The 23025-nt window shown below is 52.0% G+C and overlaps 1 protein-coding gene across 1 annotated transcript; it reads left to right on the top strand.

The window, feature by feature from the left end:
* The first annotated feature begins 9550 nt into the window (after positions 1-9550).
* Positions 9551-22252, top strand: TFAP2E (transcription factor AP-2 epsilon). The gene is made up of 9 exons (XM_077753188.1): positions 9551-9753; positions 9872-9940; positions 10639-10726; positions 13267-13425; positions 14786-14900; positions 17388-17610; positions 18957-19075; positions 19604-19745; positions 21419-22252. The coding sequence occupies exons 1-9, from the start codon at positions 9551-9553 to the stop codon at positions 21699-21701; spliced, it is 1401 nt and encodes a 466-aa protein (XP_077609314.1). The 3' UTR covers positions 21702-22252.
* Positions 22253-23025: the final 773 nt, after the last annotated feature.

The following is a 23025-nucleotide window of genomic DNA, read 5'->3' on the forward strand; positions in this document are numbered from 1 at the left end:
GACAACTCAATCCCTTGCTTCCATTTCTCCCTTCCCTCCCCCAGTGCGTTCTGTGATCGCCAAGTTCAAAGCTGTGCACATGCGGACACTCAATAAATGTTCATTGGTGACAAGATGGTTCCTCTGTGGTCTGTCCTGCACCTTCTGCCTTACAGACTCAAGGAGCTCACAACTACCATTTGCTGAACACACGCCATGCCAAGTACATTTCAAGTGTTATTTAGCCTGCCCGAGAATCCTGTGACACAGGCATTATCCCAATTTTACAGGTGAAGAAACCTAGGCACGGGTAGGTGGTTTGCTTGAGGTGATGCGCTAGTAAGGTGTCAAAGCCAAGACCGAGCAGGCCGTTGACCTGCAGTCCACACCCTGTACTGCCAGAGCTGGACTGCAAATTCAGATAGTGCGGTGGCCAGACCTAGTTGGTGCTCCTGTGTACAAATGAAGTGTTGACCTCGAGGGGTTCCAAGTAGTATTGCCACATCCTCTAATCTCTAAAGACAAGTCAGAAACCCTAGTTTTTATGCAAAATCTGATTTTTGAATGTTGATCTTTTTTTTTCTTTTCCATGAAATCACTACTGCCCCCAACATCTCCAGGCCAAATGTTTTGTACAGCAAAACATTTTAAGCAACTAGCTGTTCACCTCTGTTCTATGCCAGTGAGAATGAGAAGGGGCCTGAGAGCTTCAGCTCAAGACTGAAGCCAAGCACCTACTGCTTCACCAGGCCTGAGCAAGGCTCTCAGACTGGAGCCAGACCTGCCCACGGCCCACACACTACACACGTCTCCACCGAGGCCCACAAGCCAACAAGCATTCGCTGAGCACGTCCCATGAGCCTGTCTGTGGTTGGCCATGCATAGACAGAAGAACATTTGTTTATTAGATGTACTGAAAGTCATGTTCTTAGCATGGAGTCCTGGGGGGGAGGGGGGTAAGTATGTAAAGCTGCCCTCAAGCAGCTTAAAATCTAGAAAGGAAACAGACAAGGCAACATCTCCTAGAGGTATAATCAGTTGCTCCTATGAGGGTCTGAACAAAGTATGGCTGGAGCATGAGAGCCTCTCAGCCTTGCTGAATACATCTGGGAAAGCTCAGGAAGTATTTGCTCTGAGACATGGGGGTGAGGAGAGGCTTGCCAGATAGACAAACAGAAGAACAGCAGGTATAAAGGCATGTGAGCTTAGGAGCTGCACGAAGCCCATTATTGCTACAGCAGAGTGTAAAGTGAGATGAGGTTGGACCAGTGGGCATGGACCAGATCTCACAAGTTGTGGTGTGCCATGCTCAGAAAGATTAGATCATGGGATCCTTCTGCAATTTTTTTAGCAGACTGGATGTGATCCAGTTTGCATTTTTGAAAGATGACTGGCTGCAAAGGGGACAACTGAGGCAAGGAGCTCAGAGAGGAGGTACTAAGTCTGAACTAAGGCAGTGGCAGTGAAGATGGAGAAAATATAGGTAGGAGTTAGTTAATAGGGCTTGGTGATTAACTGTAAGTGAGGAGGGATAAAGAGCCCTCCCGGATACCTGATCTGGGCCACTGAGTGGATAATGGGGCCATTCGCTGGCACCGGGAACACTGGGAAACAGGTTAATGCAAAATACAAGCTCATTTTGGTAAATGGTGAGCTTGTGCTGCTTGTGGAATATCCAGGGGGAAGTTGCTTTCTGCAGTCTGGAGCTCAGAGAGGTCTGGGCAAAGTGACAGATTTGGGAGTTGTGGGTGTAGAGTCTTAAAGTCATAGGAGTGGCTGAGAAGGAAGAGCCTAGAGCAAGCAGCAACCACCCAGTGTCCCTGCTCTCAAAGTACTGGCCCTCCTGAGGTGGAGTCAAACCCTGCAGAAGGACTTAAAACCCAGGCTGACTGAGCTCTGTGCTTTTGTGAGAGATGGTCAGAGAGTTCTGGGCTCCTGAATGAGGAAGGTGCTAGGCTAACTTAACCAGACCAAGCTCGCTCTTGGCAATTCAGCTGCGAGGGAGAAAGGGGGACGTAAGCTTCAGTTGTGAAATATAACCACCAGGTGGCGCCTCAGCATCTCCTTGTGCCAGATTTTCCCCACTCTGCCACAACCAGCCAGACCCAGGGCAGGGGAGATGGCAAAAGGCTGGGAGGAGGATGGCTGTGTCGATCAATAAAGAAGCCAGGCCTGAGTTTTTTCGTAACATTAAATCCAAATGCAAGCTCTCTTTCTGGAAAGAGAGGGAATTATTTGAGCCTGGGAGAAGAGCATTATGCCAAGCATGCCAAATGGTAGCTTATGATATCTGAACATGAGCACCTATGTGTCAATATATGTCCTGTATTCCATGTGTAGGTATGTTTCCCAAGTGTGTCTCAGTTTATGTTGTGTGCCCCATGTGCCCAGGAAAGCCTGCATGTGTACCCCCGTGCACATCCCAGGCCTCCACATAGGTGCATCTGTCCCAGAGAGTGAGTCGGCAAACAGCAATGCCCTCCTCCATGACTCAGCAAGTGAGGAGTCCCTTAGCCCTGAAGAGTGACAGAGTCTGCAGTCATAAAATTGGTAGTTTTCAGAATCCCCCAAAGCAGTAGCAGATCATGAACATCCGTCTCCCCAGTAGCCATAAGCAAAATCATTTATCAGATGATGTCCTCAGATTATACCTAGTTTCTATGTCTAGCTACCAAGGGTCATGGTCACATGGAGGCTTCCTAAGAAGATCCCTCAATCAGCTGAGGAATTCATAAACTCATCCACTCATCATTTATTTAATAAGCATTCACTGAGCACCTGCCATGCACCAAAGCCAGTACAGGATATAGTCTCTGTCTCTCCTTTCATCTTCTTGTGAAGCAGTTCATGAAGCAGAAAAGAAACATCAGTTGCAGCTGTGAAGAGTCTGGAATGCTGGTTAGGGTGTTTAAATTTTTTTTCCCTGAAGACGGGCCATGAGGAGCCCCAGGAAAGTTTTCAGCAGGAAGCTTACATGGTCCAGTCACTTTTTTTTTTTTTAAGAGAGAGAGAGACAGAGAGAAAGAATGAGTGGGGGAGGGGCAGAAAGAGAGGGGACAGAGGATCTGAAGCAGGTTCTTGTGGTCTCGAACTCACAAACCATGAGATCACGACCTGAGCCAGAATCAGATGCTTAACTGACTGAGCCACCCAGATGCCCCTGTGGTCCAGTCACTCTTATTGCTAAATGGAATTGGAGGTGCATCAGAAGAGTCATGAATGAAGAAGGCAGGAGACCAGTTAGGGAGTTGTTGTAATGGTCTAGGCAGTGGTTCTCAAACATTACTGAGCTTCTGAGTCACCTCAGGAGTTTATTCAAACACAGATCTCCAGTCCCCACACTCAGGTTTATTGCCTCAGTAGGTCTGGGGTGAGGTCCAAGAAGTAGCACTTGTAACAAGTTTGCAGACGTTGTAGGTGACGCTGGCCCAGGAAGCACGCTTTGAGAACTCTACTGGTCCATGAGAAAGAGTATGGGAGCTTAAAGGCCTGACAGAGGGGTGGAGAGAGATATTTAAGAGTTAGAAAGACAACACTCTATGAGGATTGGCTTATGGGGGTGAAGGGAAGGTCAGAGTCTGGGATGACTTTTAATTTGAAGGATGGTAGTGTCATGTACAGAGCTGTAGAACATAGGAGAAGAAGCCTGTTGCAGTGGGTGGCGGGGGTGGAGGGGATGTCAAGTTCACTTGAGAAGGTGGAAAGTTTCAGATGGCTGCAACAAGGTGTGTTGAAGAAATATCCACCTGACAATTGCATCTATGGGTCTGAATATCTAGTGAGAGATACAGACTAGAGACAACAAAGTTGAAAGAGAATGGCCTACTAGCAGTCACTAAAGTCTTGAGAAGGAGGGGCGCCTGGGTGGCTCAGTTGGTTAAGCGTCCGACTTCGGCTCAGGTCATGATCTCACGTTTGGTTCGTGGGTTTGAGCTCCGCGTTGGGCTCTGTGCTGACAGCTAGCTCAGAGCCTGGAGCCTGTTTCAGATTCTGTATCTCCCTCTCTCTCTGACCCTCCCCTGTTCATGTGCTCGCGCGCGCTCTCTCTCTCTCTCCTTCTCAGAAATAAATAACACATAAAAAAATTAAAAATAAAATAAAGTCTTAAGAAGGAATGAACTCACTCACTCCTGAAGAGTGTAGACAGGAAGAAAATGTGGAAACCTCAACACTGAGAATGAATAACTGCCATGAAGGACATGGGTGAACGATGAGATAGAAATGGAGGCTGAGGAGTGGTCAGAGCAGAAAGAAAGAGAATGAGGCAAGGAGGGAGTGTCTTAAGCTGCAGTGAAGTAAGGGCAGAAAACCTGAGGAAGCCCACTGAACAGACAGCCCATCCTCTCATTCTGGCCTTCCCAAGCCTGCTGGAGAGAGTGAGGGATCCCCAGAGCTGGGCACAGGCATTGCCAGCCTTGCCACTCCTGGACCTCCCCTATAGGCTTCCACCAACTTGCATGCCGTGCACTAACCCACATACACCTGTCCTGGAGCCTCGCTTCTGATGTCCTTTGACTGAATTTGAGGGTAGGGGAGAAGGGGTCTCATCACAGACTCACACATCCATATATACAGACACACACAAACATACTCCAGCCCTCTGGTCTGTCCTGGGCACAGAGGTGGCAGCGCCGGCCAGCTTGTTTCATCCACCACCCTAGCTGGTGGATCCAGTTTCCAGAAAGTTCTTAGAGATGCTGCTTCCAGCCTCTTCCCTCTCCCACAGCCCCCCAGGCTGAGATGACCCAGACCTGAACTCTACACCTGCCACGTGCCTCTGGGATAGTCCCCTCAAGTCTCCTCCACACACATTCCATGGGTCCATCTCCCTGTCTTCTGTAATCTACCTCCATGTTTTCACCTTTCCTTTCTCATTATCTGGTTCACTGGAAAAGGGTCTCAGAAAACATCTAGTCTTCTCTGCGCTCCCCTACTTGGTGGCCGCTGCTATTGAAGTTATGGGAACTGAGGTCAGAAAGGAAGAGGGACTTGCTCAAGAGCACAGGTAGGTGGGAGTCAGAACTAAACTCTTGGGTGCCTGAGTGGGAGGCAGTACAGGATAGTAATTCCAAGCACTATATATAGAGGCTGGAGGCAGGCCACCCTGGCTCTGCCACTCACCTGACTGCTTAACCTTGGGCAAGTCTAGTTCACCTGTCTGTGCCTCGTCTTCCTCACCAGAGAATGTGAGACTGATAGAACTCAGTATTCATCAGGTACTTAGCAAAGTAACAGCACACTCTGTCATAAGTGCTTGCTGTGATTATTTTCTATATGCCTTGGCCTGAGCATCTTCTTGCTTTTTTTTTTTTAATCATCTTTTGCTTTTTAAATTCTTATTCCTCTTATTCCCTTTCTTTCATCCTGGCCCCTGCTTCTCAGGACGAGAGGGCTGGGTTTGGGGAGAAAGGTGGAGTGACTACAGAGGCTGAAATGGGCTTGAGAGCCAGCCAGTGCCTGCCATGATAACACACACACAGCCTGCCCACATAAGTGTGATGGCTGCACACCATTATGTAAGTCAGTTACACACATATTCAATCAGCCCAGGCTCTCGTGACTTCAGAAATATTTGGAGCCCTTCTCAGATGGAACTCATCCCAACCTCCCGCTGGACAACTCTTAGTTTGTGTGTCCGGGTTCCTCAGACCCTGGCTTGGCATTGGGAGTTATCAGCCACCACAAGGCTGAGTGAAGAGGGCACTCTTAGAGGGTCTTTGATCAAGAAACATTCAGAAAGATTGTGATGGTTCTCTCCACACGCACGTACATGCATACACGCTGACACGCGGGTGCACATGAGCCAGGGAGCTTGAGTCTTCAGCTCACAAACTTCTTCCACATTGACGATGGCCCCATCCACAGTCCGGTGAGGTGGTTAGCAAAAGGACGGATATCCATTTTACAGACTAGGAAGCTGAGGCCCAGGAAGAGCAGCTCTGTGCTCACAGGCAAATAAAGGCGATGGAGCTGAGATTCAAACCCAGGACCCCTGCATCCTACCTTCCAATCCTTCTCTGTTTCACCACAGCTGGGGTTTGAGGCCAGAAGGCGGCTCAGACCAAGCGGGGGCTGGATTCACGCCCCCGCTACCCACCCCATGGGGTCGCCCCAAAGCCACGCCTCCCCTTGAACGGTCGCTGGGGAGAAGGGAGAGAGCGGCCACAGCGTGTCTCTTTAATGCGCGCCCCGGAGGCCCAGCGCGCCCCCGCCACTATAACTGGAGTGCATGGAGCGGGCTGCGCTCAGAGCAAGAAGGGCGGGCGCTGGGCACCCGTTGACCGACTTTTCCAAGTCCGATCAGCGCCCGTCCGGCCCACGTCCCGCCTCCATGGATCCGCCCGGGGGCGCCCACAGCTGAGGACCCGACGCCCGCCCGGCTCTCGGCCGGGTGGCACCCCGCCGCCCCCAAGGCACCCCCGCGGGCTGTGTAGGCTCCCCGCGCCTCTTCCCGCAGCGCTCGCCGTNCAGGGCCGGGCGCGGCGATTCAGGGCCCTGGCTGGCGGCGCGGAGACGAAGGCGGGCGCCCCACTTTTCTCCCGGCCTGCGACCCCACGTCTGGGTCAGAGGCTGCCTGGCCATCAAGGCGGCCTCGCACCGACCCAGCGGCAGCCCCCGGGCGTGGTAAACGGGCAGGGGTCCGGCCGCTCCCCTAGCTCTGCGCTGGGCCGCGTGGGGCATCCGCGCCCCCACTGACAGCCTGGGCCTGCAGCGAAGAGACGCGGAAGAGTTGCCTGTCCGAGGTTCAGCATTCCCTCTTCACGCGGCAGGGCGGGGTGCCCAGGGCTCCGGCCGCACGGCGGTCCTGGTCCTGCGGGTGGGTTGCCACCCCGGGCGTGGGTGGGCAGCGGAGGGCAGAGCAGACAAGACCAGGACCGGGGACTGCAGGAGCTTAGGAAGTGACAGAAGACTAGGTCCACAAGCACCCTTACCACTGCCTCCCCTATTTGCAGGTCATGGATGAGCCGGGAATGAGCCTTCTCGACCAGTCCGTGATCAAGAAAGGTAAGGAACAGCGTGCATCTGCCCAGCGCAGAACTGGGCGAGCGGGTGCAGGCGCCCCAGTGCCACCCCCCAACCCCCTTCCGGCGCAGAAACCCATTTCCCCACGGAGCTTGCCTCCTGTGTGTCGCCGGGCTCAGTGGCCAGCCAGCAGGCCCTCTCACTAGTCCGCTGGAGGGGCAGCAAAGGCTGGGGTTCTGTCCAGAGCCGGGCAGCTGGGCAGCTTTGTGCGTTGGCCCCAGAGCCTGCGGCCTGGGGTGGGCTGCGCCCGTCTTGCTCACTCGGCTCCTTGGGCCTCCGAGCCACGCGGAGGGACTTGGCCTCTTCCCACCAAGGGGAGGGCGCTCTCCAGGGTCTGGAGTTAATTTGCAGACCGAGTTAAAACTACTTCCCTGTTTCCTAAGAGGTGGGACTAGGGGTGCCATTCCCATGGATTTCATTAAATGATTTCCACACGACAGAACCTTACCATTTCCTAGCCTGGCCAGCTTTCCTTTCCAGGGAAACGCCTTGGGGTCGATTAGGGAGTGGGAGAAACTAGAGTTTCCCTGGAGAATCTGCTCTTCCTTCAGGAGCCTCTTTCCACATTTAGGGCCATAGGAGTTGGTGTGTGAATATCGTAAGTTAGTCTGAGTGCAGGAGAGCCAAGGCCTGCCTGCTCCTGGATGTCCTGTGTGAGCTCGGGATCCTGCACACGGCTATATGTTTCTTTTCTAGGCGTCTTTCTGATATTTCTTGGTGTGTAAGTATGTCTCTGTTGCTGAGTGTGTGATGTGTGTCTACTATGTTGGTGTGTATTTCTGAGTGTTTGGGGTCTATATGTGTGTATCAGCGTCTTTGTTGTGTCCTGGAATTGGTTTGTTTGTTTGTGGTGCTGAGGATCTCTAAGCATGTGAGGATCATTCCCTGTGTGTTTTTGGGGGGGTGTTTGTGTCTCTGCACTAGTAAAAGACAGGGATTTGAGATCTGCCCTCCAGTGGATTTTCCAGCTTGGAGGACCCAGTTCTGGACCTGCCAGGAAAAGGTGAGAAAGAGAGAGAATGAGACACAGAGAGTCAGAGGGGTACAGGCTTTGGGCAGGCTCCTTAGATTTGAGGTGGGTGCCCTGGGAGGAATTCCATGAAGCCTGCAGTACCTGGGGCTGCTCCTGTGGGATTTGGCTCCAGTTGTTTTTCAAAAGAATGAATTCAAGCCCAGGCATTGTTTGCCCTCCCCTGTTCGGGACTGGGGTGGGACTGGGGTGGGGTTGGGGGCTGGACTTCCAGGAGCTGGGGCTGGGTTACCAGGGACTGGGAGTTAGTTGGACAGCCTAGAGTATGTTGGGGGTAAGATGAGGGACAGGCTTCCTGGAACTTAGGAGGAGGGGGCCTCCAGGTATTGGGCTGTGTCACTTGGAAATAGGGATGTGGAGAGGACCCGGGAACCCGGCTTCCTGGAGTAGGAGCTGAGGTGGCAGGCGCTGCATTGGTTTAGTGGACTTTTTGGAATTCGTCTGAAGAAAGAGCTCGATCTGCAGTTGGCAAGAGCCTGCCGCTGGGCCCCCAGTTCCCGACTTCTGCCCAGGCTGGAGAGGCTCGGGGAATGGAGCTAGGCTCACCCACTCCTTCGACTCCTTCCGGGAGGCTGGTGGCCCGCGTTTTGGGAAGGATCTGGGGACCTTCTGCCCTGGGGAAGGGTAGAAGGATCAGTTGGGGGCTCTGACTACCTTAAACCTAATCTCCAAGCCAGAGCCAGGTCAGAAAACTGGCTGCAAGGAGGAACTGGAATTGTCCCGAGTCGGTTGCTCTCAAAGGACATCAGCTGCCATAAATTGCGGGTCCTAGGTGCGCGCGGGAATCCCCAACGGCGATCCTAAGACCGCAGTGAGTGCAGCCGGGATCGTCCAGAGGGCTCCGCGCTGGGCCTCGCGGGGAGGATGTGGGCGCTGGTGCGGCGCGGGACGTCCGGGCCACGGGCGCGCACGCCCGCCGCACCGCAGTGCCAGCCTGCCGGTGGGCGAGCGCAGCGAGGTGGAGCGCGGCGACCTGGTCGCCCCACTCCGGACGACGAGTCACATAGCCCGGAGGGCTGCAGCAAAGGGAGAGGGGTGAGAGCCGGGGACCCCTGCGGAGGGGAGGGCCCGGTTCCGTAGCCGCGCCTTTGGAGAGGAGAGACGGTCAGTGCCTGCGCTGTCGAGCTTTGCAAACGCGGAGGAGGCAGATCTGGTCCCGGAGGTCCTGACCTAAGGGGCTGCGGGGGCAGGCGATTGCGCGGAGCCGCTGTGGCTAAGCAGACCGCGGGGCTTAGAGCCTTGCGCGCCGCGGGCAGTTTTCGCCTGGGACTTCTGTTGTAGCTGCGGGACTCCGGGGGGCCGTGGATTAGCGTCCTTCTTCGCCCTCAGGCCCTACCGATGACATCGAGAGCCCCTGTAATATCCTAAAGGCCTGTGACACCCGCCGGGCGTGGTCGGGGTCCCACCGGCCCGCCGGGGCCCTGGAATTACAGCAAGTCCTCGGTAGCTGAAGCATCCGATTCCTCCAGCTCCTCGGCCCTGGAGGGAGCGGCAGCTGTGTCGCGGGCGGTTGAGATCATGGGTGCGAAACAGAGGCAGCCCCAGAAGCAGCCTTCCTACAGCAGGGTGTCTCCGGGGAGGGGAGTCTGGAAGCTCTCGAGAGCCCAGACCCTGGTTGTAAAACTTTCTCTACTCCAGGCACCTGTCCTGGAGGGGCGGGGAAGCGAAGCCTCGGCCCCCACCGTGCACGTCCCCGGTCTGCTGCCCCTTGCAGCCATGGTGTAAGTCCGGGGGAGGGAGGGGGGTGGCAGATAGAGCCGAGGCCGACCCAAGGAGAGGCGAGGAGCCCTCCATTTTCTGCCCACGTTTGTTACCTACCGTTTTTGCAATCTGTCCTAGGGGCACGGAAAGCAAGCGGGACTGGTGGTGGAGACAGACCAGGATGGGAATAGTTTCTAGCCGAGAAAGGTAGTGAGGGGGATCCGTACTAGTCGCTTGGGAGCTCAGAGGAGGAGCACTGAGTGTCTGAGGCTGGGGGGCTTCCTACAGGAGAGGCTAGGGTGGGTCTCCCTAGGTGCACGGGTGTTTGTTGAATGAATGAGTAATGGGTTTTCAAGTCTGAGTGCACTGGGAGAGACGGTATAGGAAGGGCTACGATATTTTTACCACACTAGGTACAGCATGTGAAAATGCCCTCCACTGTGGAAAAAGCCAGACAGGTTAAAAAGGTTAAAATCTGCAGGGTTTCTATAGCCACAGCTGGAGGGGAGTGGTTAAAATGAGAATTAAGATAAATAACCTCCTTCCCACCAGGAGAGTGGGCAGTTGCCTAGTTGAGGGTGGGCTCTCTGGTCCAATCTCACTCAGGGTCTCCAGGGTAGAGGCTGAGGTAAATAGCCACCGTGTCCTCTGCTCTCCTTGGCTCTGGGAAAGGAAAGGAAGAGGGAGAGTCTGGACTTCTAAGTGCATCTCCACACGGCCAGGCCTAGGATGAGGTAAGTGAGCTACTCACCTCTGAGGCAAGGTTTAGATAAATAATATATCTCAGTGCAATATTTTAAAATAAGAGGCACCGTCAAAAATCCATGATAAACAAAAATCCGAGTTTTGCATTAAGACAGGATCTGATCTGGCACTTTTACATTCCTGCCTCACCTGTCTCCCAGGCCTCTGCCCCAGAAAGAGACTGAAAAACCAGTGCCCATGCAGATAGTTTGGATGGTGGCCGAGGGCCACATGGGGCAGGGGGTGAAGGTTAGCCCGGAGGAAACTTAGTCAGCAGGTCCCATGAGGAGAGATGAGGAGGCTCCAGTGGGCGGGGGAAGAGTGTCGATACCCCTCCTGTCTGCTTTTCTCCATATGCACCTCACTGCCATGGGGACCAGTGTACCCTAAGGGTGGGCTAAGGAGCCACATACATCAGAATCCCTTGGCGGTGCTTATTTAAAAATGCAGATTTCCGGGGCGCCTGGGTGTCTCAGTGGGTTGAGCGTCTGACTTTGGCTCAGGTCACGATCTCACAGTTCATGGGTTCGAGCCCCGCGTCGGGATCTGTGCTGACAGCTAGCTCAGAGCCTGGAGCCTGTTTCAGATTCTGTGTCTCCCTCTCTCTCTGACCCTCCCCTGCTCACGCTGCCTCTCTCTCTCAGAAATAAATAAACATTAAAAAAAATTTAAATGCAAATTTCCTGGACACCACTCCACACCCACTGAGTGAGAGTCCTTGGAAGTATGGCCCTGGAACTTGCACTTTTTAAACAGATTTGTTGAAGTAAAACTTACATGCCTAAAATCCACCCATTTAAGAGTATAATTTGATGATTTTTAGTAAATTTATAGATTTGTGTAGCCATTACCCCAATCTGCCTTTTTTAAAATGTTCATTTATTTTTGAGAGAGAGAGAGAGGGAGTAGGGGAGGAGCTCAGGACAGAGAAGGGCTCTGTGCTGACAGCAGGGAGCCTGATGAGGGGCTTGAACTCAGGAACCAAACTGTGAGATCATGACACCTGAGCCCAAGTCAAAAGTCAGACGCTCAACCAACTTAGCCACCCAGGTAGCCCCACAATCCGTCTTAGGACATTTCCATCATCCTCTCCCCCAGATTCCCTCACTCCCCTTTGTAATTAATTCTTATTCTCACCCCAAGCCTAGGCAACCACTGATCTACTTTCTTTCTATAAATTTGCCTATCCTGGACATTATATCAGTGGAATGTATAAATATGCAGACAGTTGACTAAACAACGTTTTTGAGGTTCATCTGTGTCATAGCAGGTGTGAGTAGTTGACTTCTTCCCACATTGCTGAGCAGTAGTCCATGGCATGGAGGAAAAACATTTCGTGTATCCATTATCAGCTGACACTTGGACTGTTTCCACTTTTTGGCTACTATGAATAATGCTGCTGTGATCATTCATATGCATGTCTTTGTGTGGACATATGTTTTCATCCCTCTTAGGTAAATTCCTAGGAATGAAATTGCTTGGTGTTATGGTAAGTTTGTATTTCATTTCTTAAGAGACTGGCATGCCTTTTTCTAAAGGGGCTCTTCTGTTCTACGTTTCCACTAGCAGCATAGGAGAGCTCCAGTTTCTCCACATCTTCAACTACACCTGACCGATTTACAATAGCCATCCTACTGTACCTCAGTATAGCTTTAATTTGCATTTCCCTAATGGTTAACAATGTTGAGCACTTTTTCACGTGCTGATTAGCCATTTATGTATCATTTTTAGTGAGCTCTGTTCACATATTTTGGCCATTTCCCAATTGGGTTGTTTATATTATTATGGAGTTACAAAGCTTCTTTATATATTCTGGATACTCACGCTTGATCAGATATGTGATTTGCAAATATTTTCTTCAAGTTTATGGTCTGTCTTTTAATTTTCCTAATAGTGTCTTTTTTTAATTTTTAAAAAATGTTGTATTTATTTTGGAGAGAGAGAAAAACAGAGTGCAAGTTGGGGGTGGGCAGAGAGAGAGGGAGAAACAGAATCCAAAGCAGGTTCCAGGCTCTGAGCTGTCAGCACAGAGCCCAAAGCAGGGCTTGAACCCACAAACTGTGAGATCATAACCTGAGCCGAAGTCAGATGCTTAACTGACTGAGCCACCCAGGCGCCCCTCTTAATAATAGTGTCTTCTGAGGTGCAAATTTTTAAATTTTACTGAGTCCACTTTTTTTATGGACTATGCTTTTAGGGTTGTGTCCAGAAACTCATTTCCTAGCAAAAAGATTTTTCTCCTGTCTTCTTCTAGACAGGACTGAAATCTTAACCAGCCTCTGGGAGAGTCTGTTGCATACTCCTCATAAGCAGTGGTCAGACAGTATCTACCACCTGTGGATGGAGTGTGTAGACACGGTGTGAGTCTTGTCTGACAGACTGACAGACTAGGAGCTCTTGTGTCTGTAGTAGAATTGTGTGTATCTTAATGGCTTCTGCTCGTGTGACAGGGGTGGGAGCTGGGGGGTGGGGAGCACACCATGAATAGACCACTTCAGCCTCAGGAGTCCCTGGTGTGGGAGGCAAACACCAGTCTCCCTGCTTTGCAGACTGTGCTAGTTCAATGCCTATCTCCATGACTGTCCCTTTCTCATGCCATCCCCTTCCTAACTTTGGGTTCCGTCCCTCTTGCCATTTTTGAGGGAAGAGGCTCTGAGGACAAGTGGGGGAAGCAGCAAAGTCTGTCATTCACATACACAAACACACGTCCACCTGTCACGCACCTACACTCTGCAGCACCTGTATTTGCATAAACCCGGCACACACTCTATGTTTACCTCTATCAGCAGGAGCAAAAGCACTTGCAGATCTCCATATGCTGCCACATTCCTGCAACACCCAGGAGGGCAGAACTGTGTCTGTGGACAGCTGGGGACCAGCGCGCCTTCAGTGAGCAAGTGTGCACATGCGCCACCTTGCCCATTGCACTGTCCATGACAGGCATCGTGGTTTGTGCACAGTCATTTTTGTGGCACACAAGTGCTCACATGTGTCCCCATTTGCACATGCACAAACAACCCCACACAGCCTCAGTCTCTCTCCCCTCTCATGGGGCCTGGCTCAGGGAGCCTTTGGTTTGAATAGAAACTGGGATGGAGGAGGTTGCTGGAGGAGAGAATTCTCTATTTCCTTTAACTACTCCTTCTGGCTAGGGATCATGGGAGGGAGGATAGTCCTTCTATACTTTTTATTTTTAATTTATTGATTTGTAGGGTTTTTTTTTTTAAGTTAAGCTTGAGGCCTAAGTAAACTGTTACATGTATATTTCTCTGAATTTTGACAAATATAAACATATAGTCATGTAACTACCACAATACGATATAGAATAGTTCCATCACCCCTAAAAAAGTCCCCTCAAGGCAGAGGAACAGAGATGAAGAGGGAGCCTGTGCACAGGTCTGGGAGACCCTGGGGCGGGAGGTGGGGATGGCTCTGATTGCCTGTCCAGTGTCCGTGTGTCTGTTGAGTTAGGACATCTTTGCTCTGCACTCTGGGAGGGGACTGGGATTAGGGAAAGGTCAGCAAGGCAGGATCAGAGCCTGTTTCTAATTAAAATGCTGATATTTTGTCACCAGGGCTTGCTTTTTTACATCAATTCTTATTTTTAAAAAGATTGGATTAAAGTACTGTTTATCATGCTTGCTGAATTTTTGGTGCCCCCTTAAATTTTGTTCCCAAGGCGAGTGCCTCACTTGCCTCACCCTGGTTGGTCCTGCTCTGGGGACAGGGAACTTGCCTGGGGTAGAGTGTGTGCTGTTCATCCTCCCTACATTCCACCCCCACACTCCACCACCNGCCCCTCCCTGGTGCCTGAATGGGGACCCCAGGAGGAAGGGCAATTTTATCACCAGTCACTAACAAAGGGATGAGGCCCTCCTGACACTCACCCTCTCCCCCAGTCTGGGCTGTGGGCCATCACTCTTTTCCCCATTTCAGGCTTCAAGGGCCCTCATTCCATTCATTTATCCCACATTCACTGATGCCCACTTATGCCAAGACCCTGCCCTCAAGGCACTGCTAGCTGGGAGGGAAGACAGCTGTGGAAGCATACATGAAGGTCCAGCGTGACAAAGTCAGGGCAGGAGGGTGAGGGGGGGCCAGGGAGCTTTGCCCTGGGAATGGTGCCCACATTGACGCTTGGGAAGGAGGAGGCCTTCTGGGGGTGCAGGGGGTGGGTTGGAGATGGACGGTAAGCAGTTCTGTGGGGCTCAAAGAGTTCACACGCTGGTGGTCCCCCATCCCAGGTAGCACTTAGCTATGTTCTATGTGGCCTGTGCTGGGTCTTTAAATTTTTGAATTGGTCATCAGGGTTCAAAGATCCAGAGATTCTACATAGAAATCCAGAATCCTGGTTTCATCAGCAAACAAACCAACCTGGAGTTCTGGCACTGTTGGTGTGTCCTGAGGGGTAAACCTCAGCCAAGTAGCGGCTTTCCATAGGGCAGCCCCAGCCCCCCACACCTCTTTACTTGTTACCTATTGTGTTCCCCTCTTTGAAGTCTAGAGCTGTGCTGTGTGGGAGCCACTAGGCATATGTGGCTATTGGGCACCTGAAATGTGGCTAGTCCAAATTAAGATGGTCTATAAATGCAAAACACGCACTGAATTTTGAAGACTAAGTACAAGAAAAGCAGGTAAAGTGGCTCATTAATAATCTTTTAAATAGTGATTACATATTTCTGTGATAGTATTTTTGACACATGGGGGAAAATAAAATATATTAAAATTAACCTCACATGTTTTCTTTTTACTTAAAAAAATTTTTTTAACGTTTATTCATTTTATAGAGACAGAGAGTGTGAGCAGGGGAGGGACAGAGAGAGAAGGAGACACAAAATCCGAAGTAGGCTCCAGGCTCTGAGCTGTTAGGCACAGAGCCCAACGCGAGGCTCGAATCCATGAACCGTGAGATCATGACCTGAGCTGAAGTCAGAAACCTAACTGCCTGAGCTACCCAGGCACCCCTCCTTTCACTTTTTTTAAGTGGGGTACTAAAAAACTTACATGTATATATGTGTCTCACAGTATATTTCTGCTGATCAGTGTGGGTCGAGAGCCTAGAGGACAATTGCGGAACCAGGCAAGAGGGGCAGGCAGCGGCCAGGACACAAAGTGGGCGAAGGTGGGCATTATATGCAAGGCACTATGATGGTTAAGGATGTGAACTTTGGAGTCTGTGATCAGAGTTCAAGACCCATTTCTGCTCCCTACTTTCTGTAGCATCCATCCGACCCTCCCTGAACTTTCAGTTTCTTCAGTTTGACATAGGGATGGAAAAGACCTATTCATGTAAAGCACTTGGTATACAGTTGGCACTCGCTAAAGGATAGGTGACATCATTCTGCCCAGCTATGATGCAGGAATTTGATTCACAGGGAAGTGATGGGCCCTGATGGGTTTTAGTCTGTAGATTGGTGTGTTTCGGAAAGATCCCTCTAAAGCAGGGCAGGGAGACCAGAACAGAGCTGTGTCGAATTTCGGGCAGGAAGTGAGTGAGTGCCTGTGCACCTGAGGAGAAGTGACTGCATCCAGGGCCCAGTAGGAAAATGAGAGCCTCAGGACACAGTGACGGACAGAGTGAGGTGGGAGAGGGCAGTGTGGAGGGCATCACTGAGGCTTCTGGCTAAGGGACCTGGTGGGGGAGGGAATGAACATCCAGACAGAAAAGCTGGAGGGGCTCTGCCAGGCTGGGAACCGGTCAGCCTTGCTTACCTCTGCGCTCCCTGGCACACAGGGCTCAGCGAATAGTTGCTGAATGGCTGAGGGCTAAGAGTGCTCCCTTTGAGACCACAGTCCAGGGCTTGCTACTAGTTCTCAGTCTAGCAGCAGTGTGATCTCAGGCACAATGCTTCACCTCTCTGGGTTTCAGTCTTCCCATCTATAAAATGGGAATAGTAAATATAGCCTCCCTCATGGATTGTCCGGAGGATTCAGTGAAGTTATCCATGTAAGCACGTAGCATAGTGCGTGCTCAGTTAACTGTTGGCCTCAGGCTTCCCACTAGTCCGCATCCCCGCCCCATACCCACACACAAGGACTGCCTTCTCTCCCAACGCTCTCACTTCCTTGGAGGAAGAGAAGCCCAAGTGGAAGCAAGTACTTCATTCAATTATTCTCCCTTCCCCTTGAGGCTAAGCAGGAGGATAGAGGTTAGACCACAGGAAGAGCTTTCTTTCTGAGCCAAGAGTATCTAAGTGTGTTTGAGAAAAGAGTCCCTTCCCTGCCCTACATAGATTAGTAGATAGTTTTTGGGAAAGGGGCCGTGGAGTGTATCTCTTTATTCTGGTCTCCTTGAGCATCCCATAGTGACTTGTCAGGGAGGGGGACAGCATCAGAGGCCTAATGGGGCTATAACCTTCTTGCCCTCGGCATGTGGGACTCCAGAGTCTCCAGGCCTTCACTGATCTGGGGGTGGAATGTGGGGATCACAAGCAGGCAGGGGAAGCTGGGGACTCCTTGCGTTTGTGCAGACCTGGCCGGGCCCTGCTGCAGTGACTCGGGGAGCCTGCCTCTGTATTTCCAACCCTCTCTTTGGTTGCACCCGACCAGACTCCAGGACTCTGCAGAAGCTTTTTGAGTTTTAATAAGGAATCAGTCTCACGCAGCAAAGGGAATGCAGGTTCAGGAGGCAGACAACTCCAAGTTCAATTTCCACCACCCATTAACTGAGTGGACTTGATTGAGTCACGTTAACCTCAGTGTGCTTCAGTCTCTTTGGGAATTCGGGACAGTAGGAGAGCCCTCGAGCGCTGGGATGCTTAGATGCGGCTGTGTGCCCTCATGTGGCACGGTGCCCAGCGCACAGTCAGTGCTTCCTCGGTTCCCCCTCCGCACAGCAGGCTAGCGCCCGTGTCCTGTGGTCCCTGGCTCAGTGTTGTCTCTCTCCCTTGCTCTCGCTTCTGTTCTGCAGTCCCCATCCCCTCCAAAGCCAGCAGCCTCTCGGCCCTCTCATTGGCCAAAGACAGCCTGGTTGGTGGCATCACGAACCCCAGTGAGGTCTTCTGCTCCGTGCCAGGTCGACTCTCACTGCTCAGCTCAACGTCCAAGTACAAGGTGACGGTGGGGGAGGTCCAGCGGCGACTCTCACCTCCCGAGTGCCTCAATGCCTCCCTCCTAGGCGGTGTCCTTCGCAGGTAGGATGGCCAGACCACAGTTCCCTGCCCAAATCCATGGCCATTTCAGACCTTCTTAGGGGAGGAGAGAGGGGCCAATCTCACCCCAGGCCACAGCCTCATCTCCATCTCTGCCTACTTGGGGAATTGTGCATGTTCTGGGGGGATGGCCTGGGTCCTCATCAGCTCCTACAGGTCTGTGGGCTTGGGGGTGGGGGTGGAGAAAGAAGCCTGGTCACTGAGAGGGGATGGAGGGCTTACCCTTGTTGGGCAGAATGGACAAGGCCTGGTCTAAGGAAGAGAAAGTGCCGCCTTCATCCTCTGCCCCAAGAAAGGGACCCCGGGATCCAAGGCCCATTCCCTGCAGAGCACAGGCCTTTCTGGTGTGTTTGTGTTTTGAAGTCCATGGTCTGTCTTCATAGTTGGGTGTCTGTCCCTCTGTGCACATCCTTGTGCCTGGGTAGAATATTTGTACTTGAGGGCTGGGAGTTTTGATGTGTCTGAGGACAGTGTGTGATTGTGTGTGTGTGGTATGGGGGATAGCCAGAAGTATATGTTTCCATGAGTGAGGAGGGTTTCCTGTGTTACTTCTAGTGGGATGTGTTGGCTAGAGTGTGTCGCTCTGTGTGTGACTGCATGTGCTTCGGGAGGTAGATATATGTGTGTTTATAGGCCTGTAGCTCTGTGTGGAGGCTGCATTTGTGCAGATGTGAGGGCATCTCTATTCCTGGTCTCTTTGAGCACCCCAGAGGGGCTTGTGTGAGTCCATGACTGTCGGTACATATGTCCCTGGCTTGGTGTGAACATGTGTTTCTGTGTCCCTATGTGCCCCTGAGTTTCTGAGTCTGTGTGTGTCTGCATATGCCTGACTCTGTGGGTATGTGTGTGTGTCCTTATTGCCCTGGGTGTGTGTTCATCTGTGCGCGTGTTCATATATGTGTCCCTGGGTGACTGTGTGTGTACCTGTGTCTCTCTGTGCGCATGTTCTGGCATGTTCCGCACACAGGTCTGTGTGTGTCTGGGTATCTGTGTATGGCTCAGCTGGTGTGCTACAGTGGGGAAAAAGGACCCCAAGATTCTGGCCTACCCTTCCCCACCCCAAGCTGTCCGTGCTATTGAGAGGATTAGAGAGAAATGAGTGGCCCTTAGAGCTGGGTGCTAGGTCCCTCACCCCCATCTTGGCTGCAAAGCCAGTGAGGCTAGGATACTGGGAACAGGCTGAAAGAGGGCCCCGAGCATCCTCGGGGCCAGACCCAAGCCTCGGCACAGGCTGGTGGAGGCAGTAAGGCCCTGTTGGGGTCACTTAGCCAGATGCTTCTTTCTGGTCTTCATTGTGTATGTCTGTCTCTCTCTTGGTGCATGTCAAGGGCCAAGTCCAAGAATGGGGGCCGCTGCCTGCGGGAACGGCTAGAGAAGATTGGGCTCAATTTGCCAGCTGGCCGTCGCAAGGCCGCCAACGTAACACTTCTGACTTCACTGGTGGAGGGTGAGTGAGGCCTGAGGGTGGGTGTGAGTGTGAGCATGAGGGCAACTGTGTCACCCACCATGTACCTGTGACTGTCCCTGACATAAGAGGGTGCGTCATGTATAATAAGGGGTGTGTGTGAAGTATGTGTATAGTCTTTATGTGCATGGGCATGCATATAACATGCAGGTGAACAGGAGTTATAGGGGGTGGGGCCAGTGTTTGGAGGTGGTAAAGGGATGAGGGGGAAGAGCCCCTTCCCTGGAGAGTGAGAATTTGGGCTCAGTCATCTCGAGCCCAGGCTCTGGGATACATGGTGGCCTCAGCTGCTGCCCCTGAGCTCAGAGCCCATCCCCTGCGGCCCCAAGGGAGGGCAATGGGATCAGGTCTGGGGCTGCTCTGAGAGAGAAACCATAGGAAGGTATCTACCGAAGCAGGATGGGGCAGAATGGCCCCTAGCCAGGGGGTCTGAGGTTCAAGGCTGTGCTCCAGGCTTAAAGGTATGCCTGGCTGTAGTGGCAGATCATCGCTCTGCCTCTCCTCCCCCAGGAGAGGCCGTGCACCTGGCTCGAGACTTTGGCTACGTCTGTGAGACTGAGTTCCCGGCCAAGGCAGCTGCCGAGTACCTGTGCCGACAGCACGCTGACCCCGGGGAACTGCACAGCCGCAAGAGCATGCTGCTGGCCGCCAAGTGAGTGAGGGCGCCACGCATGGGTGTTTTGGGACACTGTGCACAGGCTGTCATGGGCACCACGCACAGGCACGTGTAGGTGCAATGCAGACACAAACACCAAGCATGGGCACAATGGACAACACTCATGCACACGTGATGTGCAAGTGGCACCTCAGGGGCACACGTGGACACGTGAACATACCTGGGTTCCATGCATCAGCACAAACCGTGTCACAGACAGGCTTACATGGGCCTATGTGTGGGTCCCACACCTCCATACACTGCCCCGTGGCATCACCAGCGCAGTCCCAACGCGGGTCTTGCTTCCCCTGCCTGAGCCTTGTCCATCCGTCCTTTTGCTGCAGTGACTTCCAGCAGGGCCCCAATACATGCCCAGCTGCAAGGTGACCCTCCCTGGTCCTTGCCTCACACCTGACCCCTCTGCAAGTCCCCTCACTCACTCAGATGCTGCCACCTCAACTCTGGTCTCCTAATCTCACTCCTAGACCTTCATCCCAGGGCCCCAGTATTCCCTCAGCCTTCCTGCACCGCTCCTCTGCCCATGAACCTTCAATGGCCCCCCAGCTACTGCACCGATTTTCAAAGGTTCTATGCGGATGCCTGTTTAATTCCATTCAGATTTCATTTTTAAAAGGGTCCCATTTCAAGAAGAGAAAGAGAGAGGGAAGGAAGGTTAAGTCCAGACTCCTTTGAGGACTCTACAATCTGGCCAGCACAAACCCCACCGACCACAACTGACTTTCTCACTCTCTCCTGCGCTCACACCTTCTGCTTAGAACAACATCCAGTCCCCCACCTAATGCAGTCCTAATACAGTCAGATCCCACCTCCACCCTCCCTCCTTCGGGGCTTCCTAGGCAGAAATGGAGTCACAGACTCAAGGGACTGCCATGTCTCCTGGGACCTTTGAGTTCATATCGTAGCTGGAGAAACATATCCAGGGCAGGGCTCCCCTCACTCATTAATCAGCGAACTCCTCAACTCTTCCTGGGGCCTGGTCATGTGTAAAATGCTGACCGGGTTCCATGGGGATGCAGAGGTGAGACGGGAGTTACGTTCTCCTGCCTGAGCCACATGCAGGATGAATAGTGGCCACAAACTGGAGCTAGACTCAGATCTCAGCTTAATCACTTGGGCAGGTCACCAAACCTGTCTGAAACCAGTTTTCTTACATGGTGAGGATGATAATAACAGTTATGTATTTGTTGTGGTGATTAAGTGAGATGATGCATACAGTGTTCTTGGCATAGCATCTAGGCCTCAACTCATGTTCACTGCTATTATTTTAGTTCTTCAAGGCAGATTCTGGACTGTTCCCTAATCATTTCAAAGACAAAGTTCTGTGAAGCACTGGGTGTTTGGGATGGGAGTGGGGGAGGGGATCAAGGAAAGCTTCCTGGCTAAGGTAGTAGAGCTGGACTGTGAATGTGGGTGGGACATCCACAGGAAGAGATAGCGGGGTGTTGGCACATGCCATTTACTAGCTGTGTGATATTGGGTAAGTCCGTTAAGTCTCTGAACCAGTTTCCTTGCCTATAAAATGGGTATGACCATCATTTGCAGACTATTGACAGGGTCAGCAATCATATAAAAATTGCCCTGCACACAGTAGGTCCTCCTCTAGGCTCAGCCCTTTGTCCTCTAACCTCCACCCCTGCTTCCTCCACCAGGCAGATCTGCAAGGAGTTTGCAGACTTGATGGCTCAGGACCGCTCACCGCTGGGCAACAGCCGCCCAGCACTCATCCTGGAGCCCGGAGTACAGAGTTGCCTGACACACTTTAGCCTAATCACCCATGGCTTTGGTGGGCCCGCCATCTGTGCTGCCCTTACTGCCTTCCAGAACTACCTGCTGGAGTCACTCAAGGGGCTGGACAAGATGTTCCTAAGTGGTGCGGGCAGTGGGCATGGTGACACCAAGGCTTCAGAGAAGGATGCCAAGCACCGGAAATAACTGCTTCTTCCACTGCCTCATCCGGAAGGGTTTCCCAAGGCCTGAAATGAGGCCTTAGTTCCTGGGGGTGGGTCTGAAATGATAAAAAGGTGGAGTTCGAGTCAGGCCAGAAAGAACATTCATCCAGAGACCTGTGAGTGAGAGGCTGGAGAAGGGAAGGTGGCCTCTCTATGGTGGTTCATTGATAAGTGAAGGGCCTGGATGTCTGCCGCATGGGCGCAATCTTCTGACCCTTGATTGCTGAGAAGTGCTTGGACAGGAAATTGGCAAGGAGAAGCCTGGTCTTGGGCTGAGCCCTGCGCCTCAGGGCGCCTGAGCAGTGGTGGATTCTCCTAGAGGCCAAAACCTTGCTGCTTTTACTGATGGGAGGAGGGAAATTGTTAACAAACCAGAGGTGCTGAGGAGTTGGTACCCCTCATCCCAAATCTCCTACCCCCAGAAAAGAGGAGCTGGCAGGAGGTCCCCATGGGTTCCTTGGAACCTTTCCACTCTTGGAAAGAAGTGGGAAGGAAGAACCCCCAAGGAGCAAAGATAAAGCACAAATAACAGAACTTGAATCCAGGCTGCACTGCACAGTCCTGTTGCTGTCTGTCCTATTTATTTATGTATGTTGTAATTAAATTTGAAAGTTTAAAAATGTCGAGTGCAACTTATTTATCCTAATGAGTGGAGAACTCATTTCACTGTTTTCTGCTTATGCACCGAGATGTCCAGACAGACCAGGATGGAGAGGGTGTTTTTGCTCGCAAAGGGCTGTGGGTGGGCTGGGAGGGAAGATTGTATCAGGGACCCTGAGGTTGTCACGGGGATTTTGTATTCGCTGTTGTTTCTCTTGACCCTGCAGTCCATGTACCTCTTCGACTCTCTGATTGCTTTCTTATTCTTAATAAAACCTTTTCATTGGGTATGAAACCTCCCTGTCCTTCTTCAGCCCAGGCCTGGATTTGCTTCTCAAGAGGGCAAGGGGCCTCTAAGGGGGAATCATCGGAAGGTGCTGTGGGAACCTCTGTATGAGGGGCTGCAGAGAGTGGATCTATCTGCTTTGTCGGTGTCTGTTATTTCTGTTTGTGTGTGTGAAGTACTCTTGTGACTTGGTGGGCTTGCGTGTAAACGTGTCAGTCTGGCTGTTAGGCCTATGTGATATGTTACCACGACCATTGGTGGTGGGTCTGTATACGTCAGCATGAATGCTGGGGACTATGCGTGTATGTGTGTGTCCGATGCTAATTCGGCTCAGTCTTGAGGATTTCATCTGCTAGGCATCTTTTCTTTCCTGTATCCATCAGTCTCTCCATCTACACAATCATCTACTAACTCACTCCCC

The sequence above is a fragment of the Crocuta crocuta genome, unplaced genomic scaffold (assembly GCF_008692635.1).
Source record: "Crocuta crocuta isolate KB4526 unplaced genomic scaffold, BGI_CrCroc_1.0 scaffold303, whole genome shotgun sequence".
Classification (NCBI taxonomy): domain Eukaryota; kingdom Metazoa; phylum Chordata; class Mammalia; order Carnivora; family Hyaenidae; genus Crocuta; species Crocuta crocuta.

What these genes read in the sequence shown, in the direction of transcription:
- TFAP2E (XM_077753188.1), top strand. Translation starts at nt 9,551, where the DNA reads ATGGGTGCGAAACAGAGGCAGCCCCAGAAGCAGCCTTCCTACAGCAGG. An exon ending in ACATGGGGCAGGGGGTGAAG is followed by an intron (nt 10,727 to 13,266) that starts GTTAGCCCGGAG and finishes CTCTATCAGCAG; the next exon opens with GAGCAAAAGCACTTGCAGAT. An exon ending in GAGGGGTAAACCTCAGCCAA is followed by an intron (nt 14,901 to 17,387) that starts GTAGCGGCTTTC and finishes TCTGTTCTGCAG; the next exon opens with TCCCCATCCCCTCCAAAGCC.